The sequence below is a fragment of the Nicotiana tabacum genome, chromosome 15, assembly GCF_000715075.1.
Source record: "Nicotiana tabacum cultivar K326 chromosome 15, ASM71507v2, whole genome shotgun sequence".
NCBI lineage: Eukaryota > Viridiplantae > Streptophyta > Magnoliopsida > Solanales > Solanaceae > Nicotiana > Nicotiana tabacum.
Window position 1 is genome coordinate 131,366,117 of NC_134094.1, and position 17,323 is coordinate 131,383,439.

The 17,323-nt window shown below is 35.0% G+C and overlaps 1 protein-coding gene across 1 annotated transcript; it reads right to left on the reverse strand.

The window, feature by feature from the left end:
* Window positions 1-2,463: 2,463 nt before the first annotated feature.
* Window positions 2,464-16,461, reverse strand: LOC107805316 (importin beta-like SAD2). The gene is made up of 22 exons (XM_075231301.1): window positions 16,257-16,461; window positions 14,340-14,475; window positions 14,096-14,183; window positions 13,699-13,848; window positions 12,401-12,563; window positions 11,757-11,941; window positions 11,485-11,652; window positions 9,641-9,786; window positions 9,418-9,545; window positions 9,075-9,251; window positions 8,342-8,501; window positions 8,218-8,259; window positions 8,000-8,127; window positions 7,720-7,918; window positions 6,746-6,877; window positions 4,828-4,931; window positions 4,563-4,742; window positions 4,041-4,180; window positions 3,810-3,949; window positions 3,612-3,718; window positions 3,264-3,324; window positions 2,464-3,151 (listed from the first exon to the last, which is right to left on the reverse strand). The coding sequence occupies exons 1-22, from the start codon at window positions 16,344-16,346 to the stop codon at window positions 2,991-2,993; spliced, it is 2,985 nt and encodes a 994-aa protein (XP_075087402.1). The 5' UTR covers window positions 16,347-16,461; the 3' UTR covers window positions 2,464-2,990.
* Between the last annotated feature and the right edge of the window lie 862 nt (window positions 16,462-17,323).

Consider the following 17,323-nt stretch of genomic DNA (forward strand, 5'->3'; position numbering starts at 1 on the left):
GACCAAAAGAATGATTTCAGAAATATAATCTAATGTGATTCAGAAAATTAATTTGCGAGGTAATGACAAAATGAGTTTTGAAGAACTTAACAACAACAACAACAACCCAGTAAAATCCCACTAATGGAGTCTGGGGAGGGTGGTGTGTACGCAGACCTTACCCCTACCCGAAGGAATAGAAAGGCTGTTTCCGAAAAACCCTCGGCTCAAAAAAAAACAAAAAGACAAAAGGGACAAAAAGGAAAACAATATTAGTATCATAACAACGTTTTGAAGAACTTACATTTCCATAATTCTCTTCCTCTTATCACTGCAAATGTAGGAGCTAAGCTGTTCAATCCCCATATTGGAAAAAGTGTTGTCTAAATCACGATTTAACAAATTACATATATCTAAATTTGCAGAGGACTCAGCTGTACCAGGTGTAATAGAGAGATCTTCAAGTTTCCCTTTAAGATTCTTAATCAAAATAAAACCTGCCAAATAGATATTATGAGAAAATAATAAAGAGATCAAACTTCACTTGAACCTTTATAATAAAAAAATCTCCGAACGTCAGTAGCGCACGGTAAAATATGAAAATGCCCTTTTACCCTAATTCACTTAAATATCAGGTTTTTGTATGCACTGCATTATGAAACAGTCACACGCGTCTAATTCACACATCATATGTTGCGCTCTTACCACTAAATACTGGGGGCTTTCACTTAAAATGATGTAAAAATATTATCATTTAAGATAAGAATTACTTTACAAAATATCCGGAGCTGACACATAAATTTCTTTTTTTAAAGGAAGTAACAATTAATCTGGAACAAAACTAGATAAATAATTCAACAATTTATACAGCAAACAGCAAATATTTCACCAATTTTTCACTAGTGCAAGCTTCAATATAACCAATAAATTTTGTTATAAATTCTGGAGAATAAGAAAAATTGTTAGCTAAAGAGTCGTGGCCAATTTTTTGGGCACGTTGTTGTATCAACACTTTCAAACCTATTAATAAATCCTAACAATTCAACCAAATAAAACCTAAGATATATCACCCAAAAATAAAAAATAAACACACACACACACACTGAGAGAAAACTTACAAGTTCAGACTCGGTTAAATAACAAAGCCATCGGACATCTTCAATCCTATTATTCCCTAAAACACCCCTTTCTTCTTTCATCTTAATTGAAAAATTGTCCGAATTTAGGGGGAAAAAAAGAAAAAGAAATTAGTAGAAGAGAGGTTACACCTCTAAAAGCAATGTCGAAATCATATCACGTAGCCACCGTAAATGGCTGTTATTTAAGAATTAATTATTTCAATTTTTCAGGATAAAAAATATCCTTCATTGTCCTAAAGTTAAATTTTTTAGTTTAAAATTTTAGGACAAAATAAATACTACTCCTATTTCAAAAGTACTTAACATTGACTGTGAATTTGAACATAGATTCTTCAAGTTTTTGAAAATAAAATTTATATTTTCGAAAACTACATAAAAATATTATAACTCATATTAATTCATAACTTAAAATATTTATAAAAAATATGGTCAAAGAAGAGCGTCTTAGACTTCCCAAATAGTAATCGTGTCAATCTTTTGAAAGGGAGGGAGTAGTTAAAGATTTGTGCACTTGCCCCTTAAAGATTTGCATTAGTAACCTTACCAGTCTTGTTTGGATTTCCATGTAACAATTATTTTAACTTATTTATTATGGTTATTAATATAATAAAATAATTACGACCTGACTAATTTATCTTTTTTGTGTCTTTCATAAAATTAATGAACTAATAAAAGGAGTGCAATATTAGAAAGGATTAATGATAAAGAATTAAGATAAGCGTTATCGATCTTCAACCCATAAGCGGCCCCTAAAGTTGGCTTTGTTTTTTATTTTGCCACTTTTACTTCGATCTTTTTTATTTTGACACTTCAACTCATTCTCTCATGTGCCACTTAAACACAAAACGATGACTTATCACATTGTGATTTGCACCTCTTTTGAGCTCGTGGAAAGCTGAAATTTTTTTACTTTTAAATTTTTTATCTTTCTGCTTCCTCCTTCCATCTCCGCTACCAATTCCGCCGTCAACACCACCAACACCACTTTTTCAAAAGCTGAAAGATAAAAAATTAAAAAATAAAAAAAATTCAGCTTTCCACGCACTCAAAAGAAGTGCAAATCACACAATGTGACAAGTCAGCGTTTTGTGTTTAAGTGGCAATGTGAGAGAATTAGTTGGAGTGTCAAAATGAAAAATGTCGAAGTAAAAGTGTGAAAATGAAAAGTGAAGCCAACTTTAGGGGGCATTTATGGGTTTGGCCTTTATTTTTTGAATCAGAATTAAGAATACTGCTTCCTTCCAAATAAACAGGAGATCGATTTTTACTGTTTGGGGTTGAATAACACAAACTTTCGAGAAAAAATTGGCAATCCCCAGCTTTTTATCCAAACTCCAGTCAAATGTAGACTCAGAAATAGCCAGTATGATTAATTTGAAGGAATTTATGGAGTCCCTAGAAAGAAAGAAAAAAAGAAAGAAAGAAAGAAAGAAAGAGTGCCTTTGAAAGGGCAAAATCAAAGAACTATTCAAAATGATGAACAAATAAAGCTATGATTTTCCTCATGAGTTACACATCAAAGAATATGAAATGTTTTTTACAATAAGCAGCAGTGCTAATTGCACAAAACCTCTGACATGAGAAACACCTACTAACCCAAAAATTGACCAATAAACGAAGAAAGGAATGATAGCTGCAAAGAGGCATATCTTTCTTGGTAGGCTGTAACGAGTATCTGATGGAATAGCCAAGGTGCACGCAAACGGCCCTGACACCACACTTTGCCTCATAGCCCAAAGAACCACAATGTACAAATGGATATGATATCAGACTAACCACTCGAAACATACAGAGTTGGCAACTCATTCAAGCCTCTCTCCAATAGTTCTTGAATGAATGGAACAACCAAAGAACTTGAAGCAAATTGAATTTTCATGAAGCAACGGTCGTTGATTCCTTCTCCATTTTCTCCTTATCAATCTCTACTCTTCTCTGCTCAGCATGCTGAGCAATGCTATCTGCCAGCGCTTGATAATGGAAGTCCAAATTTTGGGTGAGGCTCTGGTACCTCAATTGATCAGATGCTTGCATTGCTGGATTCAGACGTCCCGGGGAGGAGGGGTAGAAATCAAGTCAGTACATTGCCTAATACCAACCTAAAAGCACTCCTGATATCAGTTAAGCAGAGGAGAAGCAGCAGCATACCTTTGATAGTTTCCATAAAGAGAATGAATGGGTCCTCGTCAATAGCACGGAAAGCCTTTGCCTGCAAAGCATGTCAAGCGCAGAAGAAATGATAACCCTAACAGGATAACGTTTTTATCACACCTTTAAAGGATTGCAATAGTACAGGTCCGCTATTATTCTTTGTTCAACATAAACAAGACAGTCAAGTCATAGCCGACTACAAGTCCAAAAGAAAAAATAGATACACTGTTTTTTTGAATTTTTAAAAGATACTCTATTTTTTTATGATTTTTTAAAAATAGATACTCTAAATAGAGGACACAGATACCTATACTTTTTGAAGAGCACCATTTTAAAGGTACTCACCTGCGCAGCCAATTTTATAATCCTATTGCTGTCAGCTTCATCTCCTTCCTCGGTTTGCAATCCTCCATCCATGTTATCATCATCTTCAGCTTCCTCTTCGTTAGCAGCTTCCGAAAACAATCATAAACTAATTAGATGAAAGTGGACCACAAGATTCAATGATATTATGTGGAAGGTGGGAGGTAATAGAGGTTTAACCTGCTACTTGATCCTTATAGACAACAAGCAGATCAAGAATCGCTTTGAAAATACGCCCTAAGGTTTCCTCTGGCAGTTGATCTGCCGGAAGAGAGAGTAAAGATAGCAAGCCCAAGCAGCAAACCTTCTTGTCATGTTCCCTGCAAAACCAATATAACAGGTGTTAGAAGTCCTGTTCTCCATTTTGCAATATCTCTCCTTTCCATCCAAACAGAAAGCAAGAAGGCTTACCTTTTAAAGTTAACCTGAGCTCCACTTTTTTTAGTTTGTCCCAACATCTCAAACCAAAGATTAAAGATCTCTGTAGCAACACCAAGCTTTTGAAGTATGTTGAGTGTCATGGACCCATTGTAATAAAGAGTAACAGCAATCTGCCAAAGGAAAATCATCAAAGAATGGAACATTAGAAACAAATAGTTAGAACAATTAAACTTAAGTGATCTACTACACACGGTCCATAAACCATTACTCCCGGTACTTGAATACTTCACCTCGTATTATATACAATCAGAAGCAGAGTGCAGTCAAGTGCAGAAGAGGTGATAACTCCAATATACATCTTTACACTTCCCAACATTTAAATAAGTAAAAAATTATCTATTACCTGCATTCGGCTCGGTTAATATAGACTCATATATGCACCCGAAGAAATCATCCAAAGTCTTATCATTTTTATCTTAAGTTCATGTAGAAGTTAACAAGTTAGTGCAGGGCCTCATTTGGAAATTCCTCGGTTTAGATGAATTGTATTACCACTTGGATCAAGAGGCACTTCAGATATGGTTTCTCAGTTTGACGAAGACGCTTGATTGTTATTCTGATATATGGCTCAACCCAATGATCTACCTGTCCCTTGCTGTTCTGGAATAGAACTTGGATAAGCTTTGGTGCTGGCTCAATGATCCCATCCTCCAAACTCTCATCTCCCATGACCTGTTCAAAAATTTAAAGCAGTATTACATATTTTAATCTGCCTCACTCGAGCAGGGCCAAACTGCAGTGTCAATATTCCACTTACAGATGAAATCATATTCCAAAGACTTTGTTGGTAGTCTGGATCTTTGCATGTTAGGAAGTGGGCAGTGCTCCTGGATATATAGTTGTCTAAAGAAACCAGAATATCTGCAAAAATATAAATCCAAAAACAGTCAAGGGAACTAGATCAGGTAATGGAAGAAGAACTGTACTTTTCAACAACAACAACATACCCAGTATTATCCCATATCGTGGGGTCTGGGGAGGGTAGTGTGTACACGGACCTTACCCCTACCTTGTGAAGGTAGAGAGGTTGTTTCCAATAGACCCTCGGCTCAGGAAAACATAAGAACTGTACGTTTCTGTTGCATATAAATGATAAAGCATTTACTATCCAGTGAAAAGACAAAGAACATGCCGCATTCTGCAGCACCAAGCATCTCTAACAGAAGAATTCACCAAAATATGTTAAGCACTACAGTATTGGTGCAGCAGCAATACAAGAACATAACGACAAAAGCCTTTGGAGAAATTTTAGTTAGCAGCCAAGCCAGATATGTTGTTTTTGTAAAGTGACAAGCAGCTCTGACAGTTGTTTCATGTGAAAAAGTCAAAGTCGGAAAGTGTGTGGAATTTAGAAAAGCAAAAATGCTTGACCTAACATATATAAATTACACATTCTCAAAGGATAATATAGCAATAATTGGGTTTTCATTTTCGGTAAAAGCATAAAGGCTGATGAGCAAAGCAAGGGTCTCAGCTGCTTTATAATTCTTATGACTCAAACCATTTAAAAGAATGACATTGATTTCGAAAGGGGAAAGCTCAAGAAGTATCTGCCTTAGGATATCAATTTAGCCTCAAGTGGTCTAGTGCAATATTTTTAAAAGCGAGAAGCGCGAAAAAACGACAAGATCCATGGAACTTGAAGCAAAAAACATGCTTTTTGAAGTGAAGCGCATAATTTACGAAAAATTAAAAATTACCTGACATGAATTTAGTACTATAATCTTACTTTACCTATCAAAAAAGAAGTACTATAATAATCAAGTTGTAATTAAATTAACTAGTTTCGGCATTCAACATATATAATGCCGATATTAATCCAACTCCTCAAAGTTGGGATGCAACGTACGCACACTTCTTGTTTGGATCACTTTTTGCATCACTGTTTGAAGTGCATGGTTTCACGCATGAACTGATAAACGCTATCTTCATAATACTGGTCTGACAGTTGATGAATCTTCAATGGAGATCATTGGAGACCAGTGTCTGGTAGAAGAGGCAAAAAAAGGTGATCGTTTCCCATCTGTCTAAGTCTTGGTGGGCGAATTTACCAATACCTGTCCTGGTGGGAGCATGCATCATTGGTGAATAATCGAGCTTCGAGCAAGCTGGACATTACTTAGTTCTACAACTGTGACATCATGCTTTCAAAGTTAGGGAGAATAAAAGGTGCCCGCCAAGATGACCCTTCCTTGAAAGGGTGCTAAAACAGCAATTACCGAACCATCTATTATGGATTGCAGTTATTTGCATCACCAACACCCTTCCCAACCCATTAATTAAAAGGAGGAAAGCCAGAAAGAAAAAAGTAGAAAGAGGAAAGAGAAGAGTACAAATAAGATGCATGAAAGCCATCCAAATTGACAATGCCTACCAGCAACTATAAAAACAAAGACAAAAAGCTTCTCATCCATGAAACTTCGATCTATCACATGCTACCCTTTGATAGAGATGATTATTCTTTCTCGAAACTTTAAATAATCATCATGCGACTTAATAGATCATAAAATGACTTCCAAGAAACCTGTTGAAGATCTAAGAGTAGCTAGTGTCTCATAGCAAATATGCTACCACCAATAAAGGGAAGAGAAACCCCATTAAAACTACCAATCCAACAAAATAGAAAATATCGCCCTACCCAACAGCAAAGTACAAGTGATATATTTTGGACATACTTGGAAAGAAGTCAATAGCCCAGTCTAGAAGTGCTTCCATCATTAATGGCCAAAGACTCCACATTTCCATGGATATTGTTGGCGGGAAAAATGTCATAAATGAGACAATTTCCGTAACTTCTTTGAAGATCTCTGCAGGAACATGAATCAGTGAGAAGGGAGACATACTTTTTCCCTAGAGGTTTACAAAGGTATCTAATTTGTTTCAAGATGAGGACTCACAGTTCGAACTACGTTCTGCAAACATATATGACTTAGGATACGCTCAGCCCAGATTTGTCACATTTTTACTAAAATTTCGCTGAACAAATAAGAAAGCAGAGAAAGATTGATTCACCATGTTCTCCTAAGCAGATAGAGTGGGAATGAAGGAATGCTCCCTTTTGTTTTAATCGAGAAGGAATGCTCACTTATACCTTAGTTAAACTAAACTTTAGTTATTTTTTTAATTGGAACAGTTTTTAGCTTTCACATTCTATCCTTCAAAAAAATAATTAACTTTTGGCATGATAGTTGTAGTCATTCCAGAGATTAACATTTCAAAAATGTAATTTAAAACACATAAAAAGTAAACAGAACTTTTCCACTTCCCCTTCATTTTACATAGAGGAAGTGAAAAGAAAAAAGAGAGCAAAATCACTTTCATCTTGACCCACTTACCTTAAGAAATAGGACAGAGAAAGCATATTGTATCTTCATATCCTCTTTGCTTTCTCTCAAACCAAAATGCACTTCTTAAACTTCTCTTCCATTTTCCTTCTATTTGCCTTCGCCCTAACAAAAAACGAAGTTTGGCTGATGGCATCAGCTAATGTCACAGCACGACTTCAAGGACAATGGATTTTGTCCATTATACTATGTAGGACATATTGCTGAAATCTAACTTACAGAATTCGGAAACTTTAACTTCAACCAAATGCTTTTGTCCTACTAAATAGCAAAAAGTTAAACAAGCTCAACAAAGACTAAAGCACCTTGTCCATCAGTAGTCAGCATCCTACGCATTATTGGGACAAGTGTCGGCTCAATGTGAACAAAGAGGTGTGGCAGATGGCTAATTGACTCAATGATTGTGCCTATGGCTCGCAAACATCCAAATGCAACCGGAGAACCAGGATCATCACCATCGTCATCATCTTCAGCCGTGTTAATATATTTCCAAAATGCAGCAGCCTAAAAAGAACAACTTCTATTAGATTCCACTGAGCAAGATATCATTTGCATTCAAATTCCTCTAATAACATATACTCTCACCAGATTATGGCATAACCGATGAGCATAAGGAGCCATCTCCACACCAAACTTGTACACAATAGTCTCAAGGGTAAATACAACATCGCCATTCTCAACTTCATTCATTAGTTTGTAAATTTCTGAATGCGCTTGTTGTGAAAAGATTGTTTAACGAAATCCATCAAGAGATGCTTAAATTTTTTATTTTTTACGAAATGAAATAAAAATTTAGCACATACCATCTAGTAGTTGAGGAAGAATGTGCCGGATTTCATTCAAATCTGCGAGGATAAACACATGGCCAAGTCTAAACAGGGCTCAGTGAGATAAATATAAGAGATGATAGTGTCAACTAAATGTTACCTCTGCACGCATCAACAAAGGTACGTAAAGCACAAACAGAATCAACACGAACTGGGAGGTCAGGGTCATGCACTCCAGCCACCACAAAGTGTAACGCTTTCCGGAAGTTATTTGGATCTGAGAAGTTTAAATGGGCATATTCTCCAGCAATCCAAGCTGCCTAATATGGTAGAAAGATTAAATAGCTTAATGCAGTGACGCTACATCCAAATCAGTTTCAAAATTTAGAAGGAAAAAGGAGGAAATGGCATATCCCTATCTGAAATAAGAATTTGTTCAAAGATGAGGAATAAGTCAAGCATCAACCTTCATTCATAAATTGAAAAAGGAGCAGCAGCAACATGGGTTTAACATTACAAAAGGAAGCAGCTACCAATATTTAAATGAGTTAATTAGTGTACATTGGCTCCTTGAGCTATCGAGGCTTTGTAAATATTTTACAATCAGACAAACAAAGAACAATGGAGTCAACATTGCTTGAAATAGATATCAAGATAGTTAAGCTGTATAAAAGGACGGCATTGAACACAGATCATACGCTATTCATTTCACCATAAAACTTATCACATCGGACTCTCATGGGGAGGATCGGTGAAGATAAGAAAGTATATGTTATCGTTCAGTATATGCCTCTCAATTAACTAAGGGAATCAGAAAGTGACAGAACGAACAACTTATCAAGGAGGATACAAAGTGCATGTTAATCAAGAAATAGGCAACATATCCTACACACCTTGGCTCGAAGATGGCCCACGGGACAGCTGAACTCCGGGAAAACATGCTGTACAAGCATAAGCTCAAGATCAGACTTGTATGGTTCAGTATGTTTTAGTTTGTAACATAGAGTTCCAATTGCAAAAAGGGCTCCATCTTTCTGCCTATAGGGCTTGTATTCTGGAGCTGCCTCCTCATATCTAAATTATGAAATTGTCAAAAGATAAATGCAAAGGTCTGTTATCATGAAACTTACTATAACTGAAGGAATGTTGAAATATACATGTAAAGTATGAAATTGTCAAAATACATAAGGTTTGTTATCATCACATGTTGAACTGAGTTAACTAAAAATATTGAAAATATCTCTTAAAAATTTCCACAATGAACAGCATAAATTTTTGAAGGTTCTTTATACCACGCTTTCTCACTAACTCGGTTACAAAATCCCTCGCAGCAGCTCTAGGACTATATGAATCCTCAATTACATCTGCAGAATTGTAGTGAGGAAAGTCATTGTATAGTGACAAAACTCAGTCATGTTCTGCTGAGATAGTGGTATATATCAGAAAACAAATCAATTACCATAACTCTTCCTCACATATTCATGAGGATCTTCCTCCCAAAGCTTTTGATCATTATCATTGAAGCACATAAGTGGAAATATGATCTCAAAAAGAACAATATCAAGTCGTGGTTGCAACAAGATGTACATGTTACTCTTGGAGATGCTGCCAGTAAAAAGCAGAATGAAATAAGCATGCAAAGGAACGTAAAAGCAATAGTCTCCTATCAGATACCAGAACTACAAAGAAGAAAAAATATCCAGAAAGTTAGACAGGCGAAAAAGATAGTGCCAGAGGAACAAAACATGAAGTGACAGAACAGCGGCAGTAGCATGTCCCTAAAATTGAAAACTAAAACCAAGGCTTCATTTCAATGATTAGTTACCTATTAGAAACCTAAATCCATAGAGATAATTTATAAAACTGAAGAAGTGACAAATTTGGCATATGGTGGTAAAAGAGCAAAAACATAGTTTTCCAAAAATACCAGGTCTTAGATTTTCCAAAGACTTCCAAGCACAAAATCATATTAAACAATGCCTCTAACATATGGCACCCTGAAATTATGTTCCAGTTTATGAACCAAAAACTAGTTTTCTTCTCAGCATCCAATACATTACAAAGTGACTAACGGACTTAGAGAGTTGTTTATTCTCGTCAAGAACTCACCTATCTAAGACTTCCCATCCATAAGTTTGGCATTTTATGTGATGTAGTTTGAGTAATAACAAAGTTAAATAAAGTAATATGCCTTTTGCGCTGCATCAATGAGTGTGCAAAAATACATTAATTAACGTCCAGTAAGTTAGTTTCTATTCTTCTTCTTTTTTTGATAAAGAAATGAAACAAAGTTGATTAACGTCCGGTAAGTTAGTGTGATAGAAAGAGCATCACTTGGCTGTCTAGCGGAAGGTAAGTTAGTGCAGTGAGAAAAAATACCTCATTATCTTTTATTTGTTTAAATGCTGGATAGAAATGAAAATGTATACATTAATTTGTGGATATATATCATTTTAAGATGTCCCAAAAACATAAACTGGTGAAGGCGTATCTGATCTCTCAGTACTAGTGTTACAATCCTGGAGATTTCCTTGGTAGAAACTTTGGGTAGAGAAACCCTTTCTAAACTAATTTATATCCCTTTTTCTTGATAAAGAAACTAATTTGTGTCCCTTTGTACTACATTCTCATTGACTAGGGTCTCTCTCTAAATTACAACTGAAAAACCTCAAAGAAGTAGCTTTACTCAATTACAAATGAGCTTTATGTCATTTCTTAAGACCTACACCTGATCACCACATCTTATATTTTTCTTCCTGAAAAATTAACACCAGAGCACTCAATTTTAAACATTGACTAGTATAAAGAAATGGATATTTACTTTACTTTTTCTGTAAGGTAAATAAATGAATATTTCCTTAATATACTTGAAACCTACAATAGACAACATGGTGTGGCTCACAGCAAAGCTAGATGTAAAAGCTAGAAATCTAATCATGTTACTAGCATTTGATGCCATTGTCTCCTTTCCTCAGTAAAAAGACTATCTTTTTTTTATAACAGTGGTATCCGGGCCAGCTTGCGCGCAACTCGACTAATTCCACGGGATACATGCTACCTCCCACCTGTTGACCAGCAACAGGTACCAGGTAACTCTACTAACGAAGGCTTGGACATATGGGAAAGAATCACCTAGTATTTTTCACCCTGAGATCTCAATCGTTCTAAATCCACTTCATTGACCACTAGGCCATACGTAAAAAGACTATCTTATCAAGGGGAATAATCAAGGAGAGGTTTTCAGATGGGCACGCATTATATAGTTAACTGTGGTTCATAAAGCAAGAAGCAGTTTGCACAAACCTATTGCTTAGATATTGCAAAACGAGGTGGGTCACTCTATCAGGCAAATAACAACCGCCACGTAAAACATTCAACAAATTAAGGTGACATTCAAAAAAATTCCCAGCATAATTCTCCTGAAACGTTTGAGCTTCATTGTCTGGGGTTTGAAGTTTCACATCTCCAAACCTGGGATATACAGAGAAAAAAATTGGAAGAGTTAGGAAACAAAAGGTGTTAGATAATATTAGCAGTAAGCCATAAATTGCAGTGTCAAGTAAGTGTCATTCTACCACAAGGAAAGTCGATTTAATATGCGAACAATCCACTTTTTCACCTTCCACCATTCCCATGATTTCCTTATCTCAGGATCAGTTGGTTGGCCTACCAAAGGAACGGGCCTCTCCAATATATTCAGAAAAAGAACTAGCCAAGCATTGAATACATTTGGATCAAACAACTTCTTTGGAATCTCCAACTGAGAAAACGGTTTAAGATGGAAAAGATATTCTCAGGAGCCAATTTAGCTATCTCATCGGCACTGAAATCAATAACCAGAACTCACATTGTTTATGCAAGCCAGGTTAAATCTGTCTATTATTAGCCAGATCAAAAATTTATCATGCCTTAAGAAGATGAAATAAATTGCAAATTCAAACAAACGCCCTACAATGATCACATGCTTCTTCAGTCAGATATTGTAAAACAGCAAGAAACATTAATCATAATGTTCTTATAAGAGAACTGAAACATATCCAACTTGATGGATTAAAAAATTGAATAGAAGGAAGACCGGCTCCCTTCTCTACAAATACAGAAAAACCAAAATTTCTGACGTTACCTCCAAATATATTCAGTAAAGTTGATACAACTAGCACTGCAGAAAAAAGTGAACTAATAGGAGCGTTGAGCTTAAAACAATTTAACCCAAACATACATATATAGATGACCAGAATATTTTGCAGATGAGCTTGATCAACTCCGCTACTTCAATTGACGGATTCGCTATCTGAACAAGCCTGTTAAATATACTATGAAGATGTGGAAATGTTTCCTCAACAATGTGATAAACGGGTGTCCTCTCCTCATCTAATCTGCATCTGGCAAATAGATACAAAACATGAGAACAGCAGAAGAGACAACATACTTTCACCAATCCAGTAAAGGATGGTTAAGAAGAAAGTTTCGCATAATAAGCTTTGCTTGAACAGCCACACAACAGAACCCGCTAAACAGTTACACCCCTCCCCCACCCCCCAAGAGCTTGTGAATGGCATAAATTTCTAATCGAACTTGTTGTGCCATTCCAAAAAGGTATGTATGTCAAATTGGATATACTTTATGAAGGAAATAGTATACTTTCATCACTTCACAACAAGGTATTTGGTTTTTCCACATCACTACAGCTACAAAATTTCCCCTCCCCTTGAGCCGAAATTGAGATACACATGTTCGAACACTCTAATTTATAAATAACTACAACAAAAGGCAAAAAGGGTTTCATCACAGAGTTGAAATGACAATGGAAGACTTTGGAACAAAGATATCAACTCAAAATTCAAATACAACAAACCATCAACAACCTCCCACCCAAACCCAAACCCCACCCAACCCAAAAAAGAAAAGGCAAAAAGAAGATAAAAAACATATGAACCTATACCATGTTTTGTTGTTGTCCAGTTCAATGGATTGTTAAAAGATGTAACTACAGCGTAGCCGATCACATCCAAGAAATTAAAGAGCTACTTTTATAGGTTCACTACCTGCAACCTAAACTCTATATATTTTTACAACAGTGCAAAGGTAATTGCCACTATAAGGAATGTGCTTTGCAGCCTATGTTCTAGTTCCATTTTGTTTCGCAGAACTTAATGATATGAAATGTTCCACCAAAAATGTAGGACTAATTTTACTATTCTTGCAGAGAACTGCAGATTGCATGTTTTGTTGGGCTTTTGTAGAGAGAAATAGTAACATGCATATGCACCTATATACATGAAATAGTAACATGCATATCTACCCTTTATACATGAACATTATTCCATGAAGACTTGAGAATACAAAGGAAAAGAGATTCAAAAACATAAAAACCATTTCCTGAAGCACAGACTTCACCGGGTTTCGAATCAGCAGAAAAATACTTAAGTACAGTTTGCATTAATAGCTTTTACACTGGCAAAAAGAAAGATAAGAGAGATTGTAAAGAAAGTGAACTCATTTGTATCACAGACTCACTCGTATTTCCTAGAAAGAATTCTCAGGACAAACAAGACGCCAGAAACTTGCTGGTCCAGTAAATTATGCTTCACCCAACGCAAAAGCGTAGGCCACTTCTCTGGATAGTCTGCATATATCATTGTCTTTAGGGATTCTCCCAACTGTACTCTGGTCACAATAACGAACATATCCGAATGTCAATGACAAAAGATTCATGCTTTGTCTCATCATATAGGAACTGTGTGCCACATAATAATTGCAGTTAAAATACTTGGAGCATACAGTCCCACGTGCATATAGACGCATCAGATGTCACATTATCAAATTAACAACTCATAGCCTATATCATTAGAGTGCTAGAATAAGAACATATAAAAGAAAATATACAGAACAATACATAAATGAGCCAACATACCTCAGCAATGAGGGAACTTGTGCAACAGAAATGAGAACATTTTGCCTCACCATTTCTTTATCACCTGGCAGAATTTTTGATTGCTCACCTACATTGACACAATTTCCTAGTAAGTATGAAAGTTAAGCTGCCACTTAAATGTAGCTTGAAAAATGCCAGAAAAATCAAAATTGCATGTAAAATCGAAACATCATCACATGTAGACAAAAAATTCCTATTCTAAGGTTTTAGAACAGATCATTACCAGGATCATGAGGCGACCAATTCTTTGCAATGAAGTTCTTATAAAGAATGCTAGCCACCTCCTGGACAGCCATGTCAGTAGACCCATCTACTATGATTTGCAGTAATCTCACCAAATGTTGGGGAGTGTATTGGAACTGCAAATAGAAGAGCATTCATTAATAGATAAATATTACCGTCCGATGTCTGACTAATTACTGCAGATTTAAATACCACGATAAAAGAGGAACCTCATGTAAATACCATGGAATAAGGTATGATCCTATTCATGGAGATTCCGTAACTATTCCAAAAATGAAAAGTTCGACACAATTGGGGTTTTTTTTGGAAATTGGAAGCAGTTACTAATTCATGATCTGGCATGTACAGAATGAAAACTTCATTCTCGATTCTACGAGAATTTTTATGAAAGCCTTTCATTTGCTTCTCTTCGTTGGAAGTTTGATTTTCCCATAATGTATCCTAATTTTTGGCCTAATTCTTCTTCTGATGATCGATTCAATCTCTGATCAAAAAGCTCTAAGATTGTAAAACACTGATCAATTCAACCTCAAAAAGAAAGAAATGAAGAATAGTTTAAATTAAGCAATATAGTGCAATTGTCCAACTTAACTAGCTGCAATAATTGTTGAACTGAACTCTTTGACAAAAAGTAATGGAATCAGTGGAAGATGGAGTATACAATCAACAAGTTCAACTAAAGCGTACAATCAACAAGTTCAACTAAACTCAACATTTTCATCATGGAGGGATTACAGATATATATGTGAAAAGATCACCAAAACTTCAAAAAATATTAAATTTGAGCCCATAATTTTAAAAGTGTAATTGGTTCAATGGTAAGAATCTAAATGTTGAACCTATTAAATTTAAATCTTGGATCTGCCTTGAACGGGATGTGCAAGTTTGAAGTGGGAATCCAATTACATAACTCACTCTCAGCAAACTCTAAACACTGAGCTTCTCTTTCTTAAAGTAATCACAATGTGCAATTTTCAACAAAAGACACAATCAAGATAATTGCCAAACTCATTAACAAATCAAATATAAGTTCACAAACACTCAATTGATCTAATATTTGATACTAAAATGGCCCACACCCATGATCATGATTGCCAACTATTTGCATCCCTTCTCAATTTAGAAACTATCATTTCATATCTAGAATGCATTTTATGACTATGTGAGTTTCCTATTAATACGACCTGAATTACTAAAACCTCTACAAGTAGCTGGAAAAGGAGTGATATGTCGCGTACACAAGCTAATTAAAGTGAATGTCCATTCAGCACACAAATTTTTCGGCTCAAGTTAGTATTGGAGGTAACGACTTATGCTAAAGGAGCATGTTAGCTTATTTCCCATTTCATTTCCCCAGTATTAGTTCAATAAATAAACCCGCTTGTAAAGTGGTAGGTCATTACCTATCCTTTTAAATAACGAAATAGTCCTAGTTTTTTTTTTAGCTTAGCTCCTAGTCTCTCTTTGTTTTTACCTTCTCTATTGTGTTAGCCATGATTTGAACTTTATGAGTTCGAGTTTGAAATTCTACAACAACTGGTTTGATTTACTGGGTTAGGAATCTATTATTTGTACTTATTTAGTGGACTTTTAACACATATGCAGAGCCAAAGCTACTGAGTACTGATGAATACATAACTTGTAAACTAGGTTTGCCCCTGACTTAAATTGGCCTCAAATAGAGCAATATATAAAGAATTCATATCACCAACTCCAACTAGCTTGCAATTGAGGCGTAGTCGATTGATTAATTGAATTATAACACAACAAATCCAATTTTATTGAATACAGATTACATCAAGCAACTCAAAGCTCAATTTTACACCTTAATAGATTAAACAGACAAGAAGCAATAAAGCCCAAATTTTGAAAAGAAAAAAATAGATAAAAATTACACCTGATTAAGACTCTCTTCAGCAGCTTTACGTTCATCGCTGTTGGGACTAAGTGCTCCGCGAAGAATTATGGCCAAACTTTGAAAATCCATAATTCTAAAGAAAAAATGAAAATATGAGGAAAAAAGTCGTTAAAACTTAAGACAGACGAAAGTGCTGTGTGTGTCAGTTAAATCATCAGTGTTTAGGTGGCGGGAAGTAATAGTAGGACAACAGAAGTGTAGTTTAATTGGCTGGTTTTTGTTTTTAAAAAGGTACCTATGACTTTTACCAAACATTTAAAAAAAAAAAAAAAAAGCTAAATAGACCAACTTTTGAACTAATCCGAACAACTCCTTAATTGTTTGCGTTGTTTAAGGAAAAAAAATATACATAAGGGGCGAGGAAGGGAAAATAGAGTTACAAGGCGAAGAATCTAACTCTCACCGACAAGTTAAAAAAAAAATTGTATGCTACTTCTTTTGTTCTTATTAGTTTCGAAAAGAATGAACCTTTTCTAATTTGAAAAAAAATTAACTTAAACTTTCAATTATATACATAATGTGGGTCATGTTTAAGACCACATATTTCAAATGACTTATATCCACATAAATGTTATGGATATTTAGAACCACATATTTCAAAAGTATTCATTTTTTTCTTAATTTCGTGTCCAGTCAAATAGGTTTACATAAATTGGAACGGATGCATTAATTTTCTAGGGATCTATTTTGTTTTTAAAAAGTATACCATGGATTTGATTGGTTGTCTACATAAGAAATAAGTACAACCTCGCATCTTGTTTGTAATTAATTTTTAATATATATATATATATATATATATATATATATTAAGTACATGTAATATTCTCTACAAAGATAGACAATCAACATGGAATTTTCTTAATTATTGTGTATTAGAAATATTAATCGATATACGATATTTTATGAGATTGTTAGCTATTAGTGTCTTTTATTTGAATATGACAATTGATAAGTTGAAAAAAAAAAAGAAAAAAAAAACTGTCATTATAATCTCAAAATCTATACTATATTAAAAGCACGAAAGCCCTTAGTCAAAGATCGTTCGC

Excerpts from the sequence above, each read along its gene's own strand:
- LOC107805316 (XM_075231301.1), bottom strand. The coding sequence starts at position 16,346 with ATGGATTTTCAAAGTTTGGCCATAATTCTTCGCGGAGCACTTAGTCCC. Across the intron at positions 14,476-16,256 it reads CTGAAGAGAGTCTTAATCAG|TTCCAATACACTCCCCAACA; the intron begins GTGTAATTTTTA and ends TTCTATTTGCAG. Across the intron at positions 9,546-9,640 it reads ATATGTGAGGAAGAGTTATG|ATGTAATTGAGGATTCATAT; the intron begins GTAATTGATTTG and ends ACAATTCTGCAG.